The sequence below is a fragment of the Hyperoodon ampullatus genome (genome assembly GCF_949752795.1).
Source record: "Hyperoodon ampullatus genome assembly, chromosome: 17".
Classification (NCBI taxonomy): Eukaryota; Metazoa; Chordata; class Mammalia; order Artiodactyla; family Ziphiidae; genus Hyperoodon; species Hyperoodon ampullatus.
In genome coordinates, this window is record NC_136930.1 from 59,352,496 (window position 1) to 59,377,512 (window position 25,017).

Here is a 25,017-nt window from a genome sequence, read left to right on the forward strand (position 1 = left end):
AAAATTAAATGCACAAACATTAGAAAAGAGGTAATAAAATTACCCATCATTTGGGCTTCCCTGGTGGTGCAGTGGTTGAGAGTCCGCCTGCCCATGCAGAGGACATGGGTTTGTGCCCCGGTCTGGGAAGATCCCACATGCCACGGAGCAGCTGGGTCCGTGAGCCATGGCCGCTGAGCCTGTGTGTCCGGAGCCTGTGCTCCGCAACGGGAGAGGCCACAACAGTGAGAGGCCCGCGTACCGCAAAAAAAAAAAAAAAAAAAAAAAATTACCCATCATTTATAGATGTGATTATTTTCCGGTAAAACCCAAGAAACGCATTTAAAATATTGAGAATTTAGTAATGTGGCTGTGATGGCTAATTTTACATGTCAACTTGACTAGGTCAAGAGATGTGCGAATAGCTGGTTAAACATCATTTCTGGTTGTGTCTGGAGGGTGTTTCAGGAAGAGATTAGCATTTGAATTGCTGGACTAAGCAAAGCAGAAGGCCCTTCCCAACGTGGGTGGGCAATCGTCCAATCGCTGAGGGCCTGAGGTGGAGGAAGGTTAAATCCCCTCTCCGCCTGACTGTATGAAGGCTGGGACACTGATCTTCCTCTGCCCTCGCAGTCTTGGTTCTTAGGCCTTCAGACTGGACTGGACCCTACACTGCGGACTCTGTTGCTCTCAGGCCTTTGGACCACACCACTAGCTTTCCTGGGTCTCTAGCTTGCAGGTAACAGATTGTAGAACTTCTCAGCCTCCATAATCATCTGAGTCAAAACTTTTTAACAAATATATATTACGTTTCTCTGGAATTGATGAATACAGTAACAAAAGCACAAAATTAGCATAAAGGACTAGATAATCTTATAATGAAAAGACATCATTTATAGAATACTAAATGAAAAAAAATAAGCTACTTCATAAAACTAAAAATATTATATTAATAGTTATACTGACATCCCTAATAAGAATAATCAACACCAAGATATCAGTTCTAAGTTAACTCCTGACTTAACACACAGCCAATATCAACCTACAGATACAGTTTCAGGGAAAGGCTAGAAAGATTGATTCTAATATTAATATAGAAAGATAAATCCACAAAAAAAGGCAAAATAACAGGAGTGGAAAATCAATTAGTGGAAGCCAGGGGTTGGGTGTTGGGGGAGTTGACTGCGAAAGAGCAACATGAGGGAGTTTTGGAGTGATGGACTGTGCTGGCTGGATACACAAGTTCAAGAATTTGCCAAAATCCAGAGAAATGTACATCACAAGGGATAAGTTCTACTGTATATAAATAAGTCTGCCAGAAAAAGAATATCACCCACAAGAATAGCCAAAAAGTTCTGTAAGAGAAAAGTAATGAGGAGAAACTAGCTCTACCATATCAAAACATACCATAGTGCTAAAATAATCTAAACAGTGTGGTACTGGCAGATGAGTAGGCAGATCCATGAAACCGACTACAAAGTCCAGAAATGAACCCAAATAGATAAGGGAATTTAGTATATAACACTTGCAGTCAAGAGAGAAAAGATGGAGTTTTAAACACATTGGGTAGCATCTTGGAAGGAAAAAAAACATTAGATCCTTACCTCCTACCTTCTATCAAAATAAATTCCAGATGGATTCTAGTTAGATAAAGGACATAAATCTGAAACATAGAACTTTAAAACCAACAGAAGAAAAATGGGAGAATTACTTTACAATCATGGAATAAGAAAAACCTTTGTTGGTATGACACAAAATGTGGTAGTCAGAAATGACTATTAAAAAACTACATAAAACTATACAAAAATAAAAAATTTCTGCAAGTATCATTGTTAAAAAAATGCACACACTGTATAGATATATGTATAGAGTAGATCTAAACATGTAATACTGGCAACAGTGACTACCTCTGGGCGAGGAGACTGAGAAAACTAACACTAGAGCTTGTATTACTTATGTGTAGTTATCTACAAAAATATGAATATTTTTCGTTGTTTACCTCTATGCATCAACTTAAATAACTGAAAGCTCCCCATAAAAAAAAGTTCCTCGTAAGAAACATCCAATATAAATATCCAATTTAGAAATACCATGTATAACATACAGTTCCTAGTACAATGCTTGATACACAAGAGGCGCTTAAATTATGTAGGTAGCTATTATTCGTCACTGTCTTCAGACAATACATAATTATTTTGAAATTTATCCTTACTATTTTCAAAGTTGAGAATTCTATAGATGGTATCACTAAACACTGTAATAAAAAATATTCCTTTTTCCAGAAATAATTTCAGTTGGCCAACACTCAGTTAATGGGAATATTTAAATAACTGCCATTTAGGCTCTTCAACGTCTGATCACACACCCTTTGCACTTACACTCTCGGCCAACTGCACTGCTTTACAATTCCTGACTATGTCCTTGCTTTCCTCCATACTTTTGAAAATACTGTCTCTTCTGCTGAGAGAACTTTACCCCATCTGCCTACTGAAATCACTCTTCCTAACAGGGCCAGCTCAAATCCTGCTTATCCACAAAGCTCTCCTCAAACTTTGTGAACAGGTGTATTACATACACACACAAAGAGAAAGGCAACAAAAGATATAAGAAAATACAAAGGCAGAATGATCAATTTAAAAAGTTATTTATTAAACAAGTATATTCAAAAGTCCAACTTTACTGGATCCCTTTGAAACATCTATTCTGGGAAGAAGTATTTTGTCCAACTTTCTAATGATAAGGGAAATGATAAAAATAGAACAGGTATGAATAACATTTTAAAACAAACAAACAATAAAGCACATGGTAAATTTAGAAATAAAAATAAAAACACACAAACATACAAACTATTGAAGTATGAAACCAAAACATTTCGTATGTTTTTAAATGCTTCTGGTATACTCACAGGAGAGCCAAACTGTCTATGTCCAAGTTAATAAACAGTATATAAACACCTTTTTAAGGTACGATACTTAGAGAAATAACTTTAGAATATGTATTGGGCATATAAATTGTCCACATTTGGCAAACATATTCTACATATGAATGTATTCACTCAGACTTAGTGAAAAAAGGAACTTAAAATTTAAACATCTTGATTTGAGAACTGTGGATTTGATAGTTCTGTTAAATTCCAACATCATAATCACCAAATGTGCTATCAAAAAATTATTCAAATTTCTTTTTAAAGCTGCTTCTAAAAATTTCAGTATTTTAGGGCAAAAGAAAACATCATGTATTCTTGCTTATGAATTCTGATGCTTAGTTTCTATGGTTAACATGCAAAAAAATATGCAATAGAGAAGATTCCTATAGAAAAGCCCCTGTCTTTCAGTAGTTCCAAATGGTGTTATACAATATTTCACTGGAAACAGTGGTTTTACCACAGATTTGGCTGTAGCTTCTGTTTAAAACATAACTTTGCCCCATAACATCCATCAAAGGCTTTAAAACATAATTGACTTTGACAGTACACATGGAGATCATGATGTGAATGGGGACTGCCAGTGGATATGAGGGCCTTATGAAAGGGTTTGCTCTGTGTGTGTGTGTATGTGTGTGTGTGTGTGTGTATATTTTAAGGAGGAAACAGGATGAAATGGTTTATTCAGAACTATAAAACACATTTTCCTAATTAGATTTCAATTGTATAAATAATGTAAATCAAATGTTTAGAACTTGAATCTCTATGGGAGGCAACTATTTTTTTTTCCTTTTATCATTCTTTATAGCTGACAAAGCTTTAGTTACATATATTCTTCTGAACACTGAGGAAAAGGTCTCCTTTGTCCCCTTCTCAGTCTGAAAGAGAAGGAGAACGAATAGACCTGCCACTGGCGGGGCTGGAAAAAGTGAAAGGCTCCTTGTCCTTTTCTTTACTATCATGCTTATGCTTGTGCTTATGCTTATGTTTGTGCTTCTTCTTCTTTTTCTTGTGCTCATGGTGATGGTGGTGATGGTGGTCGCTGTGTTTGGAGGACGTAGATTCTTTAGTAAATACTGAGAGTGGAGCTGCTGCTACTGGATGCATACTCATCTCCAAAGGTGATTGTTCTTTACCTTCAAGATTAAAAACACCCAAATGAATGAATTCCTGTTAATAACAAGGAAAGTGAAATGAAAGTAAGAGGGAGTTGGTGACAGTATAGAGAAGACAATGGATTCCCAAGTGTTTACATCACTTCCATGAAAAAAATCAGGAATGGGAGAAGTATCCAAGTAAGACATCCAATTAGTTGCACAAAGTTAAGTTTTCAGCATTGTGACCAGGAAGTGAGTATTTCAATTCCTTGTAGTCTATACAGATTATGATATATACCAGTGTGTTATCCAACCATCTTCTAAAAATTAATATTCAATATTTTAAAGTACTATGAAGTGACAACGACTAGATGTGTGTGTTACAGATTAAGACTGACATTGGTCAATGAAAACATAGCTCCTTAACCACAGTTCTGCTCTATGGTATTCGGGTGGGGGGGATATTAGCACTACAGGCATAGTTCGTTTCATTGCACTTTGCAGATACTGCGCTTTTTACAAATGAAGATTTGTGGCAACCCTGCCTCGACCAAATCTATTGGAACCATTTTTCCACCAGCATTTGCTCACCTCTAGTCACTCTGTCACATTTTGGTAATTTTTGCAGTATTTCAAAATACTTCCATCAGCAAAAAGATTATGACTTGCTGAAGGTTCAAATGATGGTTAGCATTTTTTAACTGAGGTATGTACATTTTTTTAGACACAACGCTATTGCACACTTAGTAGACTACAGTATAGTATAAATATAACTTAGATGCAATGGCAAACCAAAAACTTCAGCATGTATTTTACCTCACCTAGAAATGGATCAAATGTCTTTGAAGGTTCTTTCCATTTCCAATGTTCTATCAGCCTAGGAATCTATAGTAGTGAGTAGTTCTCAGACTCTAGTGTACAGGAATTTCTTGCTTCCTCCATGCCCTACAATTCTTGGGCCATACCCAGAGAATTCTCTCTCTGTATTACTCTAGGTTAATGGCACTGCTTTACATGCAGCCAAGTAAGAAAAAAACTTAAGAGTCACCTCAGGTGCCCTCCCTTCCAGATCTAGCTGCTTACCAAATCTTGTTTATTTTTACTTACAAGAATCTCTTTAATCTGCCTCTCTATCCCGCCTGCAACTGTACTAATTCAGACCACCTCATCTCATTTGGATCACAGTACTAGTCTCCTATTAACTGGTTTCTTTGCCTGAAGTGTCTTACACTTGAATCCACACTTTACATGGCTTCACAGCAGCGGTTCTCAACCAGGGGCAACTTTTCTCCCCAGGGGTTGTTTGACAATGTCTGGAGACATTTTTGTCATCACGATTAGGGTGGGATGGGGAGAGGAAGTGTTAGCGTGACTGTGGTAGAGGCTAGGGATGCTGCCAAACATTCAACACACAGGGCAGCCCCCTAGAGCAAAGAATTCTCATGGCCAAAAATGTCAACAGTGTTGAAGTTCAGAGGCCCTGCTGCGTAGTTATCTTCCTAAAAACAAAGCTATCATGATTACTTGTTTAAAAACTCAGGTAGTTCTACTGGCAGAACAAAATCCTTAGACTTCAGTACAGCAACTTCTGAAAAAAAATATATTTTTTATTCAGAGTAGCCAAAAAGCCAAGCTTTTCACTAAAATGGACTTTAATGCAGTAGTTTCTTTTCCTTTTTAAAACGTAAATTCTCATTGCTGACTTTGATCCAATCCGGCCCCAAGCCATGTTTTTACCAAAACAAGCATCACCATAGAAGTTTTCTAAAAATCACTTTCACCACTAATTTTAAGGACAGTTTACACTCTGTCTTGAATTTATCTTATCTTCCACTATTCCTTTCTATATATTCCAGACTAGCCCTTTCGTAACTCTGTGTATTTGTAAATGCTATTCCTATGCTTGGAACGTCCTTCCCTTATTTCTTGTCTGACTTGCACATTCATTTACTAATACCAGGAACTACATGGGAACTGGAAAAACAGGGATAAACTGGACAGATCTCAGTTCTCCTGGAGCTTACAAAGTAGCAAAGAAGAAGGAAATTGAATAAGTACTCCCGATTAATAAAAAGACAAAACACAGAGTGAAACAGGAGCACAACAGGAGACTTAAATTAGTGGGGCAGGGGGAATCAAAGACAAACTTCTCCAGGGAAGTTATGTTTAAACTGTAACCTAAAGGAGGAGAAAGGAAAATTAAAAAAAACATTTTAGGTTCTTTTTAATTTAAAACAGCTTAAATGTCATTTTTGAGGGAAGTTTTCCCCAAACTGCCCAAAAAGAATTAGTTCCCACAACATAATACAGACGAGGAAATTAAGACACAGAGAAATTAAGTGACTTGCCCAATGTGGTACTGGCAAATCTGAGCTACGAAACCAAAGAGCCTGGACTCCAGAGTCTGTGCCTGCAGCCACTCTGCTCATCTGCACGTGGCGTAGTGCACACTGTTGCACATCTTTTTATCTTGGGGTCTCTTTCATTAGACTCATAGCTCCTTAAGGATAGGGCATCATCTTTGTATCCCAGTGTATTGCACAGCATCTAGCATCCTCATACCTCCACCTCCCCAAAACTTGCTAAATGAATGAATGAATATAACAGAATTATGCAACTGTTGTGTTTCTTTTTAAATAGGATGTCAGGTGAACTTAGTCAAACTAAATGCATTTTGAAGGTCACTGATTTTGAAGAGAGAAGAATAAAGTACAGAAACTATTATAGACCATTCATTAAACTGGTATGGACTACTGTACCTTCTTTGTGTCAGGCACTATTCCAATATTTTAGAACAAGCTAATGTGTTAAAGTTCCTGTTCGCAAGAATTATTCACATTTTACTACTGCAAAATTACATTTTTTATATTCATGATTTTTTGATAAAGCTAACACTAACAGTAATGTAAAAAAAAAAAAGAGAGAGATTTTGTATATATACGCTAGTTTGGGGACTCTGTATCTTTTGCAACAATTGGTGCCCAGATAGTCTTCAGAAAAAGAAAAAATTTGAGAGATATCTGACTTATAGTTAAATATGCCACTATATAATTTTAATTTATATTTTAAATGAACTATATAAATATATTCTTGATTCTATAAATATGGGAATATAGGTCCCTAACTAACAGAGTATAGCCAAGTGACAAGGAGAAGTAATAGAGCTTCATAAACAAATTCCTTTAACTCCTATCTCAGTCTACATCAACAGACTTTGCAGCTTTCCAATTGGCTGTCTGCACTATTGGGAGTCTGAGGTCCTTTTCTGCACTGAGAGAAGTTGCATCATCTAATCCTAAACACCTCTACTTGGATTGCAGAAAAGCCAACGATTATACTAGAAACTGTACTTCCCAGTAGAGGCAACTGCCAAGTATACAACTGAGTGTACTCTTTTCCAAGGAATACTAATAGCCACTTCAAAAGTAAATTCAGGGCTTCCCTGGTGGTGCAGTGGTTGAGAGTCCGCCTGCCGATGCAGAGAACGCGGGTTCGTGCCCCGGTCTGGGAAGATCCCACATGCCGCGGAGCGGCTGGGTCCGTGAGCCATGGCCGCTGAGCCTGCGCGTCCCGAGCCTGTGCTCCGCAACGGGAGAGGCCACAACAGTGAGAGGCCCACGTACCACAAAAAAAAAAAAAAAAAAAGTAAATTCAATCTCTTGTCTAGCGGTCTTACACTTTGCATCCAAGATATACTGATTAGAATTCTTGCATTTCTCTTGATTTGTATGAAGTCTATTAAGAACACAATGGATTAGCTAGATCCAAGGATAAAGGTGTTAGAAACCAGGACTCCTAGGACAAATGGCTGATTCCAGGTCTGGCTAGAATATTTACAAGATGAGCCTGAAACATCTGGTATAATAGCAGAAAGGAAGTTTAAAGCCTTCTCAAGAACTCAAGAGTCAAGAGTTCTCACCAATCGAAGCTGGGAAAATCTGAATATTGATAAAGACAATAACTGTAATGGACTAGAACGAATTGATCACCATTGGAGGATGCTAGCCAACTTATTATTTTGAAAATTATTAAATACATAGAGAGAATCAAGTCTTTATCTTTCTTTTGCTATATGACCTATACCAATGGCTAACAGCAGGTGAGGGGGAAGTTAACTTTATATAAATAATCAGCTTATAAATAAAAACAGAAAGATGAATTAGAATATCACCGTCTTGTAACCCTTAATGAATTAATGGATCCAGGCCTTGAACACCTTAGTGGCTAAGCTCATAAAAAAGTCAACCAGACATTGTATGCTTCCAGATGGAAGAACACACTACCATCTATAACCCTGAATCCAATTAAGTTTTTAGATATAATTACAAATTTAAAGGAAATACAGAGGACTCTAACATGTTAATTACACCACAGGTATACAATTAACAAAATACAGACTTGAAAACTACAGATCAAAACCCTGGAGTTTATAACATTGTAAAGGAGAAAAAAGAATGGACTGGAAACTTTTAATTTTAAAAGATGTAAAGGATATATCAGCCAACTGCAATGTGTAGACCCTATGTGGACAGTGATTCAAACAAATAAATTGTTAAAAATTAAAATAAAAATAATGGCATTTATGATTCAACTGAAATGTAAACAGTGACTGTATATTTAATGATATGAAAAAACCATTTATTTTTTAAAGTACAAGAATATTATTGTGGTTATGACTTTTTAAAGTCCTTACCATTTAGAGATACACACAAAATTACCGATGCATAAAATGATATGTAGGATTTGTTTCAAAATAATTCAGAAAGGTGGAAATGGGAAAGGGTATAGATAAAAAAACAAGGCTGACCATGAGCTAGCTGACTGATCATTTCTGCATCTGAGTAATGGATACATGGGGGTTCATTATACTAGTCTGACTACTTCACAGTTTTCTATAATAAAAATGTTTTTTAAAAAAGAGAAGTTAAGGCAAATTGGCACTATCCGTGAAAATGTTAAATGCTCATATTTTTTAAATTAGAAAGTTCATTTCTAGAAACATATCCCACAAACGTGTTCATGCATAAGTGCAAAGAAATATATACAAAAATATTCATTAGAATAGTGTTTGTAACAACAGAACATCTAATAAAACCTAATGTTACCCTAGCATCACCACTAACCTTTAGCTCATAAGTTTTCATTTATTATAGACAATATATGTTTAATTTCTTTCCTGAATAATTTTTACCAGGTCTAATTCAAGGCGATAAGAAAGTACAATTTCTCTCTCATGTGGACCTGTATAACAATAAGATTTGGGGGCTTCCCTGGTGGCGCAGTGCAGGCGGACTCTCAACCACTGCACCACCAGGGAAGCCCTGAATTTACTTTTGAAGTGGCTATTAGTATTCCTTGGAAAAGAGTACACTCAGTTGTATACTTGGCAGTTGCCTCTACTGGGAAGTACAGTTTCTAGTATAATCGTTGGCTTTTCTGCAATCCAAGTAGAGGTGTTTAGGATTAAATGATGCAACTTCTCTCAGTGCAGAAAAGGACCTCAGACTCCCAATAGTGCAGACAGCCAATTGGAAAGCTGCAAAGTCTGTTGATGTAGACTGAGATAGGAGTTAAAGGAATTTGTTTATGAAGCTCTATTACTTCTCCTTGTCACTTGGCTATACTCTGTTAGTTAGGGACCTATATTCCCATATTTATAGAATCAAGAATATATTTATATAGTTCATTTAAAATATAAATTAAAATTATATAGTGGCATATTTAACTATAAGTCAGATATCTCTCAAATTTTTTCTTTTTCTGAAGACTATCTGGGCACCAATTGTTGCAAAAGATACAGAGTCCCCAAACTAGCGTATATATATAAAATCTCTCTCTCTTTTTTTTTTACATTACTGTTAGTGTTAGCTTTATCAAAAAATCATGCAGCCTGCCGATGCAGGGGACACGGGTTCGTGCCCCGGTCCAGCAAGATTCCACGTGCCGCGGAGCGGCTGGGCCTGTGAGCCATGGCCGCTGAGCCTGCGCGTCTGGAGCCTGTGCTCCGCAATGGGAGAGGCCACAACAGTGAGAGGCCCGCGTACCGCAAAAAAAAAAAAAAAGATTTGGGACACATACGAGCTTACTTTCACACTAGCATAATGAGGTCATCTATAGAATCTCTACTGAGAAAAATGCATACATTACCATCCCCGTGACACAATGCATAATCCCACATATCATTTTAGGGGTTTACAAGATGCCTGGGAACTTGAGGCCCACCCAAGTTTAGGTGCCACTCATTTTAAAGCTAATGAAAGCCCTTTTATAATTAAATCGCTTTGCTGTACACCTGAAACTAACACAACACCGTAAATCAACTAAACTCCAATATAAAACAAAAATTTTTTTAAAAATAAAAAATAAAACTAATGAAAGCACTTTTAGTGACCCAAAATATATGTCTCTATTGCAGATAGGAGATATATCAAGAAAAGGAGATAAAAATAATTCACAATATTATGATTTGCCTATTTCATGTTATAAGGAAAGAACAAAACAGATGTTCAGTTTTGTTGTTCTATCTAACATAAAATCTTTCCTAGAGACCTACTGAATTCACTATGGATAAGGGTTAGCTGCAGTCAATTTAACAAATGCAAAACAAACAGAAAGGGGCACTTAATACACACCTAATGTGGAAGCTTTCGGGCCCATCTGATAAAAAGTGCTGATAACAGTGAGTAACCTGCTAATTCTATTAAATTTATCGCACTAGGTATACGTTTAAATTTAACACAAAACCTGCAGTTTCTATTAGGAAATGTGCGAAGTCTGTTCTTCAGTTTCTTTAGATCAAAAAAAATAAAGTGTAGAATTATATCATCATAATTTAAAGAAAAATATCAAAGTCTTTTTCATATTAGACTCAAAAGAAAGAACTCTAGCTCTTTTTTTTTTTTTTTTTTTTTTTTAAATGGATTTCTATACCAGAATAGTGCTTTTCTGACTTAGGCAAGAATTTGTCACATAGTACAGCAGCCCTGGCTAGGCAACTGCAGCAACTCTTCTTTTCTTCCCCACAGAAACCACCAGGGACTTCCCTCCTCTCCTGTTCCTGCCACTCCTCCCCTCCCCTCATCACCGCAATCCCCGCAGCAACCTGGGAGACAGACCAGCGGCCTCAGGCGCTGCAGCGGTGGGAGAAGAGAGGACATGGTATGCTCAACCCATCACACCATGCGACCCACGCAGCCCTTTCTCCGGATTCCCTTCCTTAACTCAGGAGGAGAAAGTTAAGCAATGAAGGAAAACATCCCTGCCACTTCTCCTTTCTTACCCCAAATGGCTTAACCTACCAAACACATATCATCCCTACCCTAAAATATGCCTCTCACTATCATATGCAAGGAAAGAGAAAACTGGTGGGGTGTTAGAAAGTAAACCAGGACCTATCCTCTACTTAACAGTGTCCACCCCTCCCAGATGACGTCTACAACACATTCCAGTTCTCAACTGCCATCTGGCACACTGGCTCTGAGGGAGCCATCTTGGACTTCATCTCAGCACATGAAAAAAACACCAGGGGTCTCAAACTCAAAAGCCTTGAACCTAAGGAGAGAGCATAAATGAGTAAGCAGACTACCGGGTGCACACACAGAAGGAATCAATGGAACGGAAAGCACATCCCTGCCTAAGAGGGCCTCTCATTAACTCTTTTTCAAGAGAAGCTGGAAATCCAAATCTTTATTTGCAGTCTCTTCATTTTTAGTCAACTACTTCAAAAATTTTTGTAAGAATTCTATAGCCAAATAAAAGATGCCTCAGTTGGATAAGCTTCAATAAGGCCCCTCAAACCCACCTGTTAACGTCAATCTAGAATCCCTAGAGATTTAAGAGAGCTCACAGCTTCCCTTACCACTATTCTATGCCTCTTCTCCAGAACCCCCAACTCCCAACCCCAGGCCAAGGTAGCTACCCAGTAGGAGATCCCAGCTTCTGTTCCTGTTTTACTGCCAACTTTACCTGGGTTAGGTTAAAGTTGTGCTTCCAACATTCCAAAATATAGAGCTCTTAGTGCCCTTTCTCTTAGAAATACTGTTACACACAGTGGTTCAGTTTGATACTTCTATTCTTCAGTATAGTATAAGTTAAAAAGGGTTTTTGTTGGCTAGTTTGGGAAAGCTATGTATCAAATATAACAATATGTCTATGGGAAAACTGTTTTTAGAGTTCCAAAATAAATACATGTATAAATAAACTTTTGGAACACTACTATTGGTAAAATGAATGTTTTCTAAATTCTAATAATGACACTGTTGAATTTTAAGACTAGCTCAGTGGTCATAGGGTACTGGACAGCATAATTACATTTAAAGGAAATTACAAAGGCACATTAAAGAATATATTCAAAATTAAGTTTTACAGATCAGTCTATATAATATACTGGTATACAATTTACTTCGTGACATAAAAGGGCCCTACACTGAAGCAACCAAAGCTAAAATGTTAATGTTTTCCTATTCCCTGCCACTACCCCTTTATCTCCTCTCCAGTCTTCCCATATGATGCCATGAGAACTATAAGACTGTAAAGAGATTCCAAAAAAAGTAAAAATGTAATTTTTAAAGCAAAATGAAACAAAGGCACACTCGTGGGTAAAAAAGGTGTTAAGATTTGCTTCTATACATATGTTAGCGTGCCATATCACTAGGATAAACTAAACAAACATACTCAGAATTTTTACTGGAACAAGAATTTATCCGACTGCTGGAATTTAGACAGAATTTACTGTTTTTTTAAAGGCATGGAAGATAGGCAGAAGCATCACTCTCAAACTATATCAAGAGGTTTGAAATGCCCTATGCTTTAAAATTTTAAAAGATGTAGAAAACTTTTCATGTCTGAAAAAGTTTTAATAAGTATAATGATAATAAAGCAAATTTACACCAAATCCCAAAACAAAAACAGAGAATACAAAATCGGCAAGGGCCTAGAAATGTCAAAATTCACTTAGTAAAGTTAAGTGCTAAAGTCTCCAGCTGACTTCTTTCTGAAATATATTTTGTGAGAATCTGTTATAATAAATGCATAAAGCACACAAAGAGATACAAGCAACCAACAGTCTGGGGTCTCAATACCAAAATATTTTGAGGTGTTGCTTTTGTTCAAAGTCTCCTACTAATCACAGCTGATCCCTAAGCTCCTCAAATCATTAAACAGTTACTCTTTTGTTTATATGATTAAAAACATGGTTTATATAAACAAAATCCATCAGTTGGAATTTTAAAGCCTGACTAATGACTTCTGGAAGAAGTATTCTTTAAAAATGATTTTGCTTATGTATCTTGTTTTTCACTCCCTGTCCCTCCAAAACTTGAAGACTGAATCTTTGTTCATCAGCATCACATGTTTACTCTTTATTTGGATTATAATCTTCTAAGCAAAAGAAGAACAGGTTAAGTAGAAGACAATGTAGAAAAGTAAAATAGGTAATAGTCACATCTGAACTGAATTACCTTTCATAAACTTAAGCCCAATTAGTATGAAGTAAATTTAAAAGACAAAATATGTTAGTCTTCTAGGTATATATAGCATCAAATCTTCATGATTGATCATGAATGACCAATTGTAAACCTGTCAGGGGGAGGTTGAGAGGGAAGTAAGTAGTTGATTTTTATATTTTATAAAAGTATGAAGGTATAGATTTCACACCTGCTACTGAGGCTGACATTTTTCATATTACAGTATTCTTAGAAAAAGCACTGCAAGGAAAGATCAAAATGTTAATATAATGGGTATCTTTAAATGGCATTAATAGGGGATGCTTTTTTTCCCTCCTTTCTACTTTTCTGTTATTTCAAAGTTTTATACAATAGGAGTATATTACTTTTGAGATAGCAAAAAGCCTAATTTAAAAGTCTTTAAGCCAAAGCAATATTAAGAAAGAAAAACGAAGCTGGAGGAATCGGGCTCCGTGACTTCAGGCCACACTTCAAAGCTATAGTCATCCAAACAGTATGGTACTGGCACAAAAACAGAAACACAGACCAATGGAACAGGATAGAAAGCCCAGAAACAAACTCATGCACCTATGGTCAATTAATCTATGACAAAGGAGGAAAGAATACACAATGGAGAAAAGACAGTCTCTTCAATAAGTGGTGCTGGAAAAACTGGACAGCTACATGTAAAAGAATGAAATCAGAACATTCTCTAACACCATATACAAAAATAAACTCAAAATGGATTAAAGACCTAAATGTAAGACTGGATACTATAAAACTCCTAGAAGAAAACATAGGCAGAACACTCTTTGACATAAATCGTAGCAATATCTTTTTGGATCCGTCTCCTAGAGTAATGGAAATAAAACCAAAAATAAACAAATGGGACCTAATGAAACTTAAAAGCTTTTGCACAGCAAAGGAAACCATAAACAAAATGAAAAGACAACCTACAGAATGGGAGAAAATATTTGCAAACTACGAGACTGACAAGGGATTAATTTCCAAAATACACAAACAGCTCATACAGCTCAATATCAAAAAAGTAAACAACCCAATCAAAAAATGGGCAGAAGATCTAAATAGACACTTCCCCAAAGAAACATACAGATGGCCAACAGGCACATGAAAAGATGCTCAACATCACTAATTATTAGAGAAATATAAATCAAAACTACAATGAGGTATCACCTCACTCCAGTCAGAATGGCCATCATCAAAAAGTCTACAAATAATAAATGCTGGAGGGTGTGGAGAAAAAGGAACCCTCCTACACTGCTGATAAGAATGTAAATTGGTGCAGCCACTAAGGAGTACAGTATGAACGTTCCTCAGAAAACTAAAAATATCGAGTTACCATATGATCCAGCCATCCCACTCCTGGGCATATATCCGGAGAAAAACATAATTTGAAAAGATATATGCACTCCAATGTTCATAGTGGCACTATTTAAATACAACAGCCAAGACATGGAAGCAACCTAAATGACCAGCGACAGATGAATGGATAAAGAAGGTGTGGTGTATCTGTACAGTGGAATACTGTATATATTCAGCCATGAAAAAGAATGAAATGATGCCATTTGCAGCAACATGGATGGACCTAGAGATTATCATACTAAGTGAAGTAGGCCAGAAAGAGAAAGACAAATATCATATGATATTTGTTTATATGTGGAATCTAAAAAAAAAAAAAAAAAATTAACTTACTTACAAAACAGAAATAGACCCACAAAGAAAACAAACTTACAGTTATCAAAGGGGAAAAGGGGGGAAGGCATAAATTAGGAGTTTGGGATTAACATATACACACTATTATATATAAAATAGATAACCGGCAAGGACCTACTGTATAGCACAGGCAACTATACTCAATATTTTGTAATAACCTATAAGGGAAAAGAATCTGAAAAAGAATATATATATATACATATGTATACTGAATCACTGTGTTGTATATCTGAACCTAACACATTGTAAATCAACTATACTTCCATAAAAATAATAATATATGTAGCTTACATTTGCAAAAAAGTCTTTATGTCAGATAATATAGAGTCAATGTGTTACAAGAAAAGCAAGTCCTGAGATCTGTCGTTTTTAATGTATTCTTTAAGTTGATAAAGAAACTTTATGAAGTTAATAGATTCGTTGTTGAGCAAAATAACAACAGCAATGATAATAATAATTTCACCTGTTCCCTTTCGTGCAAGTTCCATATTCCACTGGGGTTTTGTGGTGGGTGTGCCATCGGAACCTGATGAGTGCTGGGGGATTAAAACAGATCTGGAGCTGGCTGGCCGATATTTAGAGAGCCCTAAAATGCCAAAGAAGAGCGAAAACAGGGATTTATTTCTTTGTTTCCCAAAAGAAGAAAACAGTCTGAAGGTTTTTATAAGTTAACCTTAAAGCCAGAATCAGTTCAACAGTAAAATTCCAATAATAAAAAGAATACTACTTTTTAAAAGTACTGAAGATCCCCCATTTGATTTACTTCTTTGTCATGGTTCCAATATACTTAAGTCTGAGAAAAATACACATTCAAGAAAGACAGTATACCTGACTGGACTGCTGAACATATAAATTGAAGTCTACATTCTGGGGCAGAACCATGTCATGTTTTTTATTATTTATGTGGAACTTTGCATATAGTAAAGCATGCCTGCTCCCCCCAAAACTTATTAATACATTCTATTATAATATTTACTCAACAAATAGATCAAAATAATTTAGGAATTACAGAAGATATTTAAAAGAGGAACGTTTTAATGGTATAACATGAACAGCACTGTAGTTATCAGGAGACCCAAGTTCTAATTCCAAACTATCCACAAATTAGATTTACAGTCCAGGTAAGACATTTATTTTTTTGTGCCTCAATTTCATTTGTCACATGAAAAGTTCAAGGATTTGGGTCTAGCACTGAGTTGGCTATTACTTGTGTGTGTCATTTAGGGTAAGTCATTTAATATCTCTCTGCTTAAATTTCCTTGTCTGTAAAATTGACAGAATAGATAAATAACTGTTAAGATCTCTTACAATTATAAAAGCCAAAGAATTCACGACCTGTCAGTTTTCAAAGATAATTAGGTTCATATTCTACCTGATGCCAGTTTTCAAATTCTACTAGCTCATCCTAGATTACTAGATAGTAAAAAGTACTTTAGGTCTCACAAATAAAATTAAACAAAAAGCCAAACAAACAAAAAGCAGACCAAGGTAGGTAAGGGAGACTTGCACAAATATAGCATGTTAAAAAAACAAAACAAAACACTTCATTCAAATATAAAGATCATAAAAGATAACCACAAGCTGCATGAAGTATAAATAGGATTTTCCAGTAAAAAGAAACAGGAACAGGACCTCCTCCACAAAAAAGAAAAATAGTCATATTCATAATAAAAGAAATGCATTATAAACTTAATGATCATTTTATAGTTAATAAATATCTTTTAAGTTATTATATTGACAATAAAATAGTACCATGAGATACAAAAATGATAAATATTAATGAATTACACCTATGGATCAAGATGGATGAATTTTGGCAGCACAAGGTTGAGTGAAGAAGACCAAGTCATACTGAGTATCATACCATTTTCATATAATTCAAAAACTAAGGGCAAGTAAACATATAGATCATATATATATGTGGTATACTGTAAAGAAAAGCAACAGAATGATTAAGAAAAAGAAAAAAAAACTCGACAGTATTTATTTACTTGTAATGCAAAGACAGGTGAACAGAATCAGGGAAGAAGCATAAAGGAAATGGCCAAGGCATGGAGTATAATATACATGTTAAGGTGGGTGGCAGGTTCACTGATATTTGTTTTATTACTGTATTTCACAACTTACATGCAAGTTACATCAAAGCTTTATTCCTGAAAATTTAAAAATGCTGATGACATGAACTAGGTATAATCTCTTCAAAGGGCATTATGGCAATAATATCAAGAGCTATGAAAATCTTCTAAAGATAAGTATACAATAAAGCTAAAAAATCACCAAAAATATATTTTGGGGAATTTATCCTAAGAGCATAATTTGACAAAACCAAAAGCTTTTGTATAAAGATATTCAGAGAGAATTATTTGCAAAAAATTAAAATCGGAAACAAATGCCTGCCCACAGGGAAATAATAAGGTAAATTCAAGTGTATCAACTCAATACTGCCTCAGGTAACATTTTCAAAAGAAAAGATTATGTTTTTTGAGAGATGCATGCAAAAATCTATGATATGATGTAATATTATGTGGAACAGGCAGTCAAGAAGAGGAAGTAGTTGTGTTACAGGCTGCATTTACTGTAGTCAAGAAGTTTTGTATATAATTATGGTTACATTATTTATAAAAAATCAAATCTAGTATTTAATTTTGAGGTTAAGCCTACTACAAAAAGCAAAACAAAAAAAGAAATGAAAGCATGGACATATATACACTACCAAACGTAAAATAGATAGCTAGTGGAAAGCAGCCGCATAGCACAGGGAGATCAGCTCCGTGCTTTGTGACCACCTAGAGGGGTGGGATAGGGAGGGTAGGAGGGAGGGAGACGCAAGAGGGAAGAGATATGGGAACATATGTATATGTACAACTGATTCACTTTGTTATAAAGCAGAAACTAAGACACCATTGTAAAGCAATTATACTCCAATAAAGATTAAAAAAAAAAAGAAATGAAAGCTATTGGAAGGAATCTGATGAATGGATTTTTGAAAAAACAAATCTAGAAGTAAGCCGAATATTTAAAAAGGACCATAATAAAGTAAAAATCAAATGAAATACTTTAAAAAACTTTATTCCTTTGCTGATATGTGTTATAATCTGATACAATCTAGTATTTTATACTGGCTACTTATAAACTTTATAGTTGTTCTCTTCAAAATAAAGCAACACACCTTAAAATAGTGATATCGTGTGAACTTTCTCCATCAACCCGAGTGAATGCAATATATCTTACCTGGAGTTGACGGCCTTTCAAGCATGTTTAAATGATGGGAAATGAACGCCTGGCTATCATGAACAGTATCCATATCAATCTCCTCCTCATCTTGAGAGCTTGAAAACTAAAACACACACATACAAAACAAAGGAGCAAAAGAGCCATTATATCACTTCATGTTTGGATTTTTGCTCTTAAGAAAGGTAGCAGAAAGGCCACAGGATATACCCCCAAAAAATCTTAAAAGGAAAAGTAGTCTTTTTCTCAAAAAGTATTAAGAGAAAGAAAAGATTATTTGGTTCAGCCTCCAAAAGAAGCTGATTGGAAATTACAGGAAATATAATAGCAACTAAAATCTGTTCCTATGTTGTGGGAAGAAATAGTGAGCTGTGGTAGATTGTGCACACACAGTTCCTCCTCCAAACAGAGAAGTATGTGATAACAGAAGTTTAACAATCGGTTGGAATGTCTTAGATGGACATTTGGGTTCTTTTATGGTTCAGTCTGTCCCAACTGTTCCTGCTAAGGAAAAACCATTGCAAGTATTCAAAAAGATTTACAAGAAGGTGAATATCCTACACTGTTAATACAGGTTTAACCTGTATTTCTTACTCTGATTTTGAGTTTGACTTTACTGCTATCCTCATTCTTCTCCAGTATTTGACCAGGTTCTAGTGGGGACCCCAGTGGTGTATCAGCCTTCCTCTTCACTCCCTGCTGATGAGCTGATATATTACATGATGCTTCCTTGGCAAGGTGATCATCTTCCTGTGGCAATATTCAAGATCAAAATTAGATTTCTGAAGACAAGTAGCTCATGTTATAGCTGAAAACTAATACCTACAGCAACCATGCAGATTAGAGCATGCCCAGTGCCTAAAAGTTATCAGCAATGGGCTTAAAATAAATCTCACCTTTTCCTATCTGCTGGTCTTATTGGGGGGGAGAAGGGAGATAGTAAAGTGAACTTTTAAAGCTTTCCCCAAAGCATATATCTTTTGGTGTCATTTTCTTCTCTTATCCTGAAGACTCCAAGTATGAAAGTGGATAATTTAATATACATGGGCAAGAATTATAAACATATTCATTTCCACTGGTTTCTAAATATTCAGATATAAAAGAGCTCTCTAATGAGACTCTTTTTTTTTTCCTATTAAAAGATGTGTCTTAGTTCTTCATAACCCAAACTCTAGGATACATCTTAAATTTATAAGTATGGTTATATTTCAGAAAATCTAGGTGGATAAGTACTTTTAAATGACTATTACTAACTAGCATAAAGAGAAATTTGAGTTTTAAAGTGTCAAAACACCAGTAGGGAATTGCCAGGCAAGTAATCTGGTCTAAATATTGGTGAAAAATGAAGCTTCAAGTACTGGGGACATTTTGTCATCAATAAGAAAATCATTTCTGGAAAACTTTCTTTAAATTACAGTAAAATAATTGATATGACCCTAAAGGTCTTTCTACAAAAAGTTTGGTAATTTCATAATGCATAGTTGGAAATAAAAGCTTTTCTAAAAGCACACATACACATATATGTAAATTAAAAAATGTAATGCATACTCTCCTCCCAAAATCAGCAGATGACGCTTTTAGCTGACCATTCATTGTTATTTATTTGATTCAATAAGCATTTTCCAGGCACCCTTCATATGTTTAGAATTGTGCTATTATGCAAAGTAGCAAAAAAAAAAAAAAAAAAGTCAAGGCCCTGTGTTCAAACAGCTTGCCATTACAATATATGGACAAGATAGGTTAACATGTAATAGGCTAAATATTCATTTCAGTATTCTACTACTCAAAGTAGAAATTCTATGCTCAAGTACAAAAAAATCATTGTCATCACAAACAAAGGAGTAAATGGACTAGCAGCACATCATTTGTTATGTGCAGCTCTGTATCAATAGTTGTCCGTAGCACTTTATAAATTGTAAAGCGCTAAACTAATGTCAGCTAGCAGTTTTCTAAATGGCACAAGAAGCTGTTAGTGGCTTTAAAATTCACCAGTTCAAAAGAAACAATTCTCTTCTTCAGAGCTCTACATAATAAAACTACACCTTCTATAACACATGTAATTCTTACAGGGTTCTGAAATCCAACTAGCTGTGTGTGACTACTTGGATTAACCGCAGCTTCTTGGTTGCCTGCTATGGCCTCTGGAATTATGGTTGGATTCAAGACAGCTTTTTTCTCTTTCAGATTAAGGACCAAGCCAAGTTCTGGCAAGGGTAAGCAGGAAGGTCTACTGAGGCCAAAAAGTGTGAAGTACAAGTCCACAGCACCACACCGTAACCGCCAGTCATGTGAAGTACCTAGGAAGTAAATAACAGTAATAATAAAAAGTCAACATACACATTTATCCATACATTTTTCAAATGCTCCAGAACCTGTACAGAGGGAAGGGATGAGAGGGTTATGATACCTAAAGGAGCCACCTATTAACCTAGGCCCCGATGGCAAACCCTCCACTCTAAAGACGCTTCTTATAACACGGGAACCTACAACTGTTACAGAAACAGTAAATGTTCAAATGAAATCATGAATGTTACAACTGGAAAAATTTTATTCTTTCATTCTTCCTGCAAAATAAAAATTAGACACCTAGTATAAATCCAATATTCCCAAAACAGTGTTTTTTCTGGCTCTAAATCCTTTTAGTTCCTCCTCCTTGGTAACTGCTCCACATTCATTCATTCTCTGTTTATCTTATCTGATTTTCTTCTTTCATAGCTTGTTAGGAAGACGGCACACCAAGAGCCTTCATGAACCCTACCACTGGAAACAAATTCTCCTAAGCCTCAAATTTATTACTTTCAGGTTTTAAATACAGTAAGAAACTCTACAACTATTTGAAATAACATAATTCTAAACTTTGACTTATTTTAGAGAAGGAAACTATTTTGCTAAACACCTTCATATTTGTGTTGTTCTAGTAGGTATTTATTTAAAAAAAAACAAAAATAAGCAAACCCCAGAGATGGCAACTGGTTATAAAACATGTATTGACCAGAAGAAAACTGCATCTGTAGAAATTCAGTTTAAAGTAGAGACACTTTCCAATTTCTCTGATGAGTCTCAGTGTCTTCATCTCCAAAATAAGGGTTTTGGTCTCAGATTATACCTTACCCTATAGCAATAAAAGACCAGAGCACAGTGACATCAGAACTCTTCCTCACTTGCCTTCTTTTCCCCAGTGGAACACTCCAGGTAGATACTGCCACCAAATAGAACTGTCAAGGTGAAATTATCATCTAGGTTTAGATAATTTCTATGGTTTCTAGGCAGAATCTAAAATGACCTAGAGAATTTAAAACATGTGAGAATAAGAAATATTCTTCTGGATAAGAAAAATAAACCATATAAATACTTAATTTTGGTCAAGAAATGTGGTTTCAAACGGGTACCATAATGTTTTAAAAAGGAGAAACAAAAAGGAAAGAAGTTGCTACAGCAAACTTTAGACAGCATAAATATTAAGCTTTGTGGTTTTCAACAACAAATATTAAAATAAGTAAATACATTGTAATCAAGTACGATTTTGATAAGATTTACTCTGACAGATAGTTAACTATTATATTAACTATGTGCAAAGAACGTCCACATGGATTTATAATCTTAATTTACAGAGTTCTTACTATATACTACACACTTGCTAGGCAATACGCATGCCATTAAAGAGCTATCAATCCTATTTGAGACATCTTCAGTTTTGCTACTGTGTGATAAGGTAACAGATACGTAACACTGTTGGAAGCAAGAGAAAGAGGCAGGAGCTCGAGAAGTATGAGTTTTTATATCATAAAAACTACAGAGAAACCAGAAATCAGAAGAACGGTACAGAGTGAAAGTAAGGATTTTATACTGGAAATCCATTTCCTTCTCTGGAATATCCATATTTGGACACTTTAATCGACTGACATCGCCTAGTTTTTTTGTAGGCACTCACTATTCTTCTCCTCAAAGAATTTTACCTATGTAAATGTTCCACAAAGGATAGGTATCAGATTCCTGGGCCTTTTATTACAAAGGCTGGAGGGGCTCAACCCTCTCAGGAAAGGGAGGGAATCCGGCCAGAGCAGCTAGCCCTGTATCTATCTATTCATAGGTATAGCAAGAAAAGAAGTGAATCTCAGGCACTTTATCAGTAAAGAAGCTAGAATGGCTTAGGGTGCATTTACACTGGAATAAAACTTAACCTTGAAGAGCAGTATTGCCCAATTATGTCCACTGCAAACAATGATCCTGGAATCTTTATATAATGTAGATGACACTGTAACAAGTCAGGCAACTGAGTATGAATTCCTAAAAGTTTCTTAAAAAATTAATTTAAAAAAGCAAGTAGATAATGTATATTTTGATGAGCTAGGGTGTTGTTTTGTTTTTTGAAAGTCAGCTAAGGATGGTTAGGCAGCACAGTGAATGAAGGCTGCTAAAAGCACTGAACCTCTAGAATATGGTTTTTGTTACTTTTTATTTCTATGTGGGCTTTTTGGTTTTGGATTTGTAAAGGTTTTGGTAGACCTTCAATTTGTATGAAGGAATGAGCATTATTCTTCTGTTCCTGGGGGAAGTCCTTGATTAAATGTTTTTTTCCCACAAAAAAACTGACTTATAAATATTACAATTCAAGGCTGATAAGAGGGAGCTAAAACAATAAGCAGCGCTTCTGTTAAAATTATAAGACAGAAAAAAAAAATGAGAACATCATGTTTCAAAATCATGGAATAAAATTTTTAAATGGTTGTCACTTTATAGTGGAATATAGTTGGAAAAAACACTTCTGCTTACTTACTAGTTAGCTCTGTGATTTTGGGCAATTCAGCTGCCCAGGCCATAAAATGAGAGCAATTAACTTAATCTTTAAGGTCCTCTCAGGTCTAAAATTCCATGATTCCAAATCAACCAATTCTATGAGAAATAAGCCCTGAAAGAGCTCCTGATTTCTACCCTCAGTGATAGCATTCTGAAGACCCTTCTTTAATCTTCTAGCTGCTACCCCACCCAACACAATCACTTATATGGCAAGGAACCCCCATATATACGAAAAAACAAGTCATTATTCTTTCCTCTCAAGTAAAACTGCTGTCCATTCTGGTCTCATTAGCAGTTATACTTTGGGACGAGCCCTGCTTACCTGAATCAGAAGAACAATGCTCAGTGTTGATGTTCTCTATTCAAATCAGAAAGTATCTAAAGACAAATCCTCCAAATAACAAATCTGATCTTAAAAAAAATCATCGGGCTTCCCTGGTGGCGCAGTGGTTGAGAGTCCGCCTGCCGATGCAGGGGACACGGGTTCGTGCCCCGGTCCGGGAAGATCCCACATGCCGCGGAGCGGCTGGGCCCGTGAGCCACGGCCGCTGAGCCTGCGCGTCCAGAGCCTGTGCTCCGCAGCGGGAGAGGCCACAACAGTGAGAGGCCCGCGTACCGCAAAAAAAAAAAAAAAAAAAATCATCACTTCATTTTCTGAAGTAATTGACATTAAAGCTGATCAAGCCAAAAAGCTGCTAAGAAGAAAGCTCACTTTAAAAGCCACCATTTTCAGGACATTTTTCTTTTTTTGGCTGTGCCCTGTGGCTTGTGGGATCTTAGTTCCCCGACCAGGGATCAAGCCCGTGCCCCCTGCAGTGGAAGTGCTGAGTCCTAAGCATTGGACTGCCAGGGAATTCCCCAGGACATTTTTCAATAAACCCAGCACTCCTTATTGATGACAGAAGCTTAAAAATTTGTAGGCCAAACAAATATGACTGCCATATGGTAGTTCTGTCCTGACCTTTCTATCTTACACCAAAGTAAAAAAACACAGCAAATTTCATATATATTCATGTGTGCATTTACATATATAATTTCTGACAAAAAAAATGGGGCTTCCCTGGTGGTGCAGTGGTTGAGGGTCCGCCTGCCGATGCAGGTGACACGGGTTCGTGCCCTGGTCCGGGAGGATCCCACATGCCGCAGAGCGGCTGGGCCCGTGAGCCATGGCCGCTGAGCCTGCGTGTCCGGAGCCTGTGCTCCGCAGCGGGAGAGGCCACAGAACTGAGAGGCCTGGGTACCGCAAAAAAAAAAAAAAAAAAAAAAAAGAATTATGTCTAATAAAAATGTTTTCATTTTCTTCCACCATTCCTGTTTCTAAGAGGAAGGGTTTGGGGGAGAGAGAAACAGAGGGGCGGAACTTTGAAATCTGATGTTAATATCAAAATTGTTTATTTTCTTATTCAGAAACCTGGCAAATACTACTGAACTGAATTTTAAGTAGTCCTTCATTCTACCCCCTAGAGCGCAGCTGTAAACTTTCAAACATTAAAAGTTATGATGTAAATAAATAGCCTTCAATGTTCTGAATAATTACATAAGTGTTTTTATGTCATTCTTACAGTGAAGTGCCAAACAATGAAGAGCAGCTTGGGAGTAATAGCTAAAATTTCCTTCATGATGATACAGTATCTCTTCAATGAATGCTTATTATCTTAAGGGGAAAAAAAAGCATTGTTAAGCAGGCAAGGCCAGAGAAAGTAGTTACATTTTAAAATATAATATTTTAGACATTGTGGGCCTTTTGGTCTCTGTTCAATTACTCAACTCTGATGCTGTAGTGTAAAAGTTGCCATAGACAATACGTAAGCAA

General features: G+C 36.1%; 1 protein-coding gene across 1 annotated transcript in view; it reads right to left on the reverse strand.

Annotated features, from left to right (window-relative positions):
• Window positions 1-3,679: 3,679 nt before the first annotated feature.
• The window catches only part of TAF2 (TATA-box binding protein associated factor 2), an 82,970-nt gene continuing 61,632 nt past the window's right edge, over window positions 3,680-25,017 (reverse strand). The window contains exons 23-26 of the mRNA XM_079722491.1: window positions 20,475-20,704; window positions 18,408-18,513; window positions 15,640-15,762; window positions 3,680-4,038 (exon numbers count right to left, since the gene is read on the reverse strand). Of these exons, the coding sequence (XP_079578617.1) occupies window positions 3,776-4,038; window positions 15,640-15,762; window positions 18,408-18,513; window positions 20,475-20,704 (722 nt within the window). The 3' untranslated portion in view covers window positions 3,680-3,775. The remainder of the gene's footprint in view (window positions 4,039-15,639; window positions 15,763-18,407; window positions 18,514-20,474; window positions 20,705-25,017) is intronic.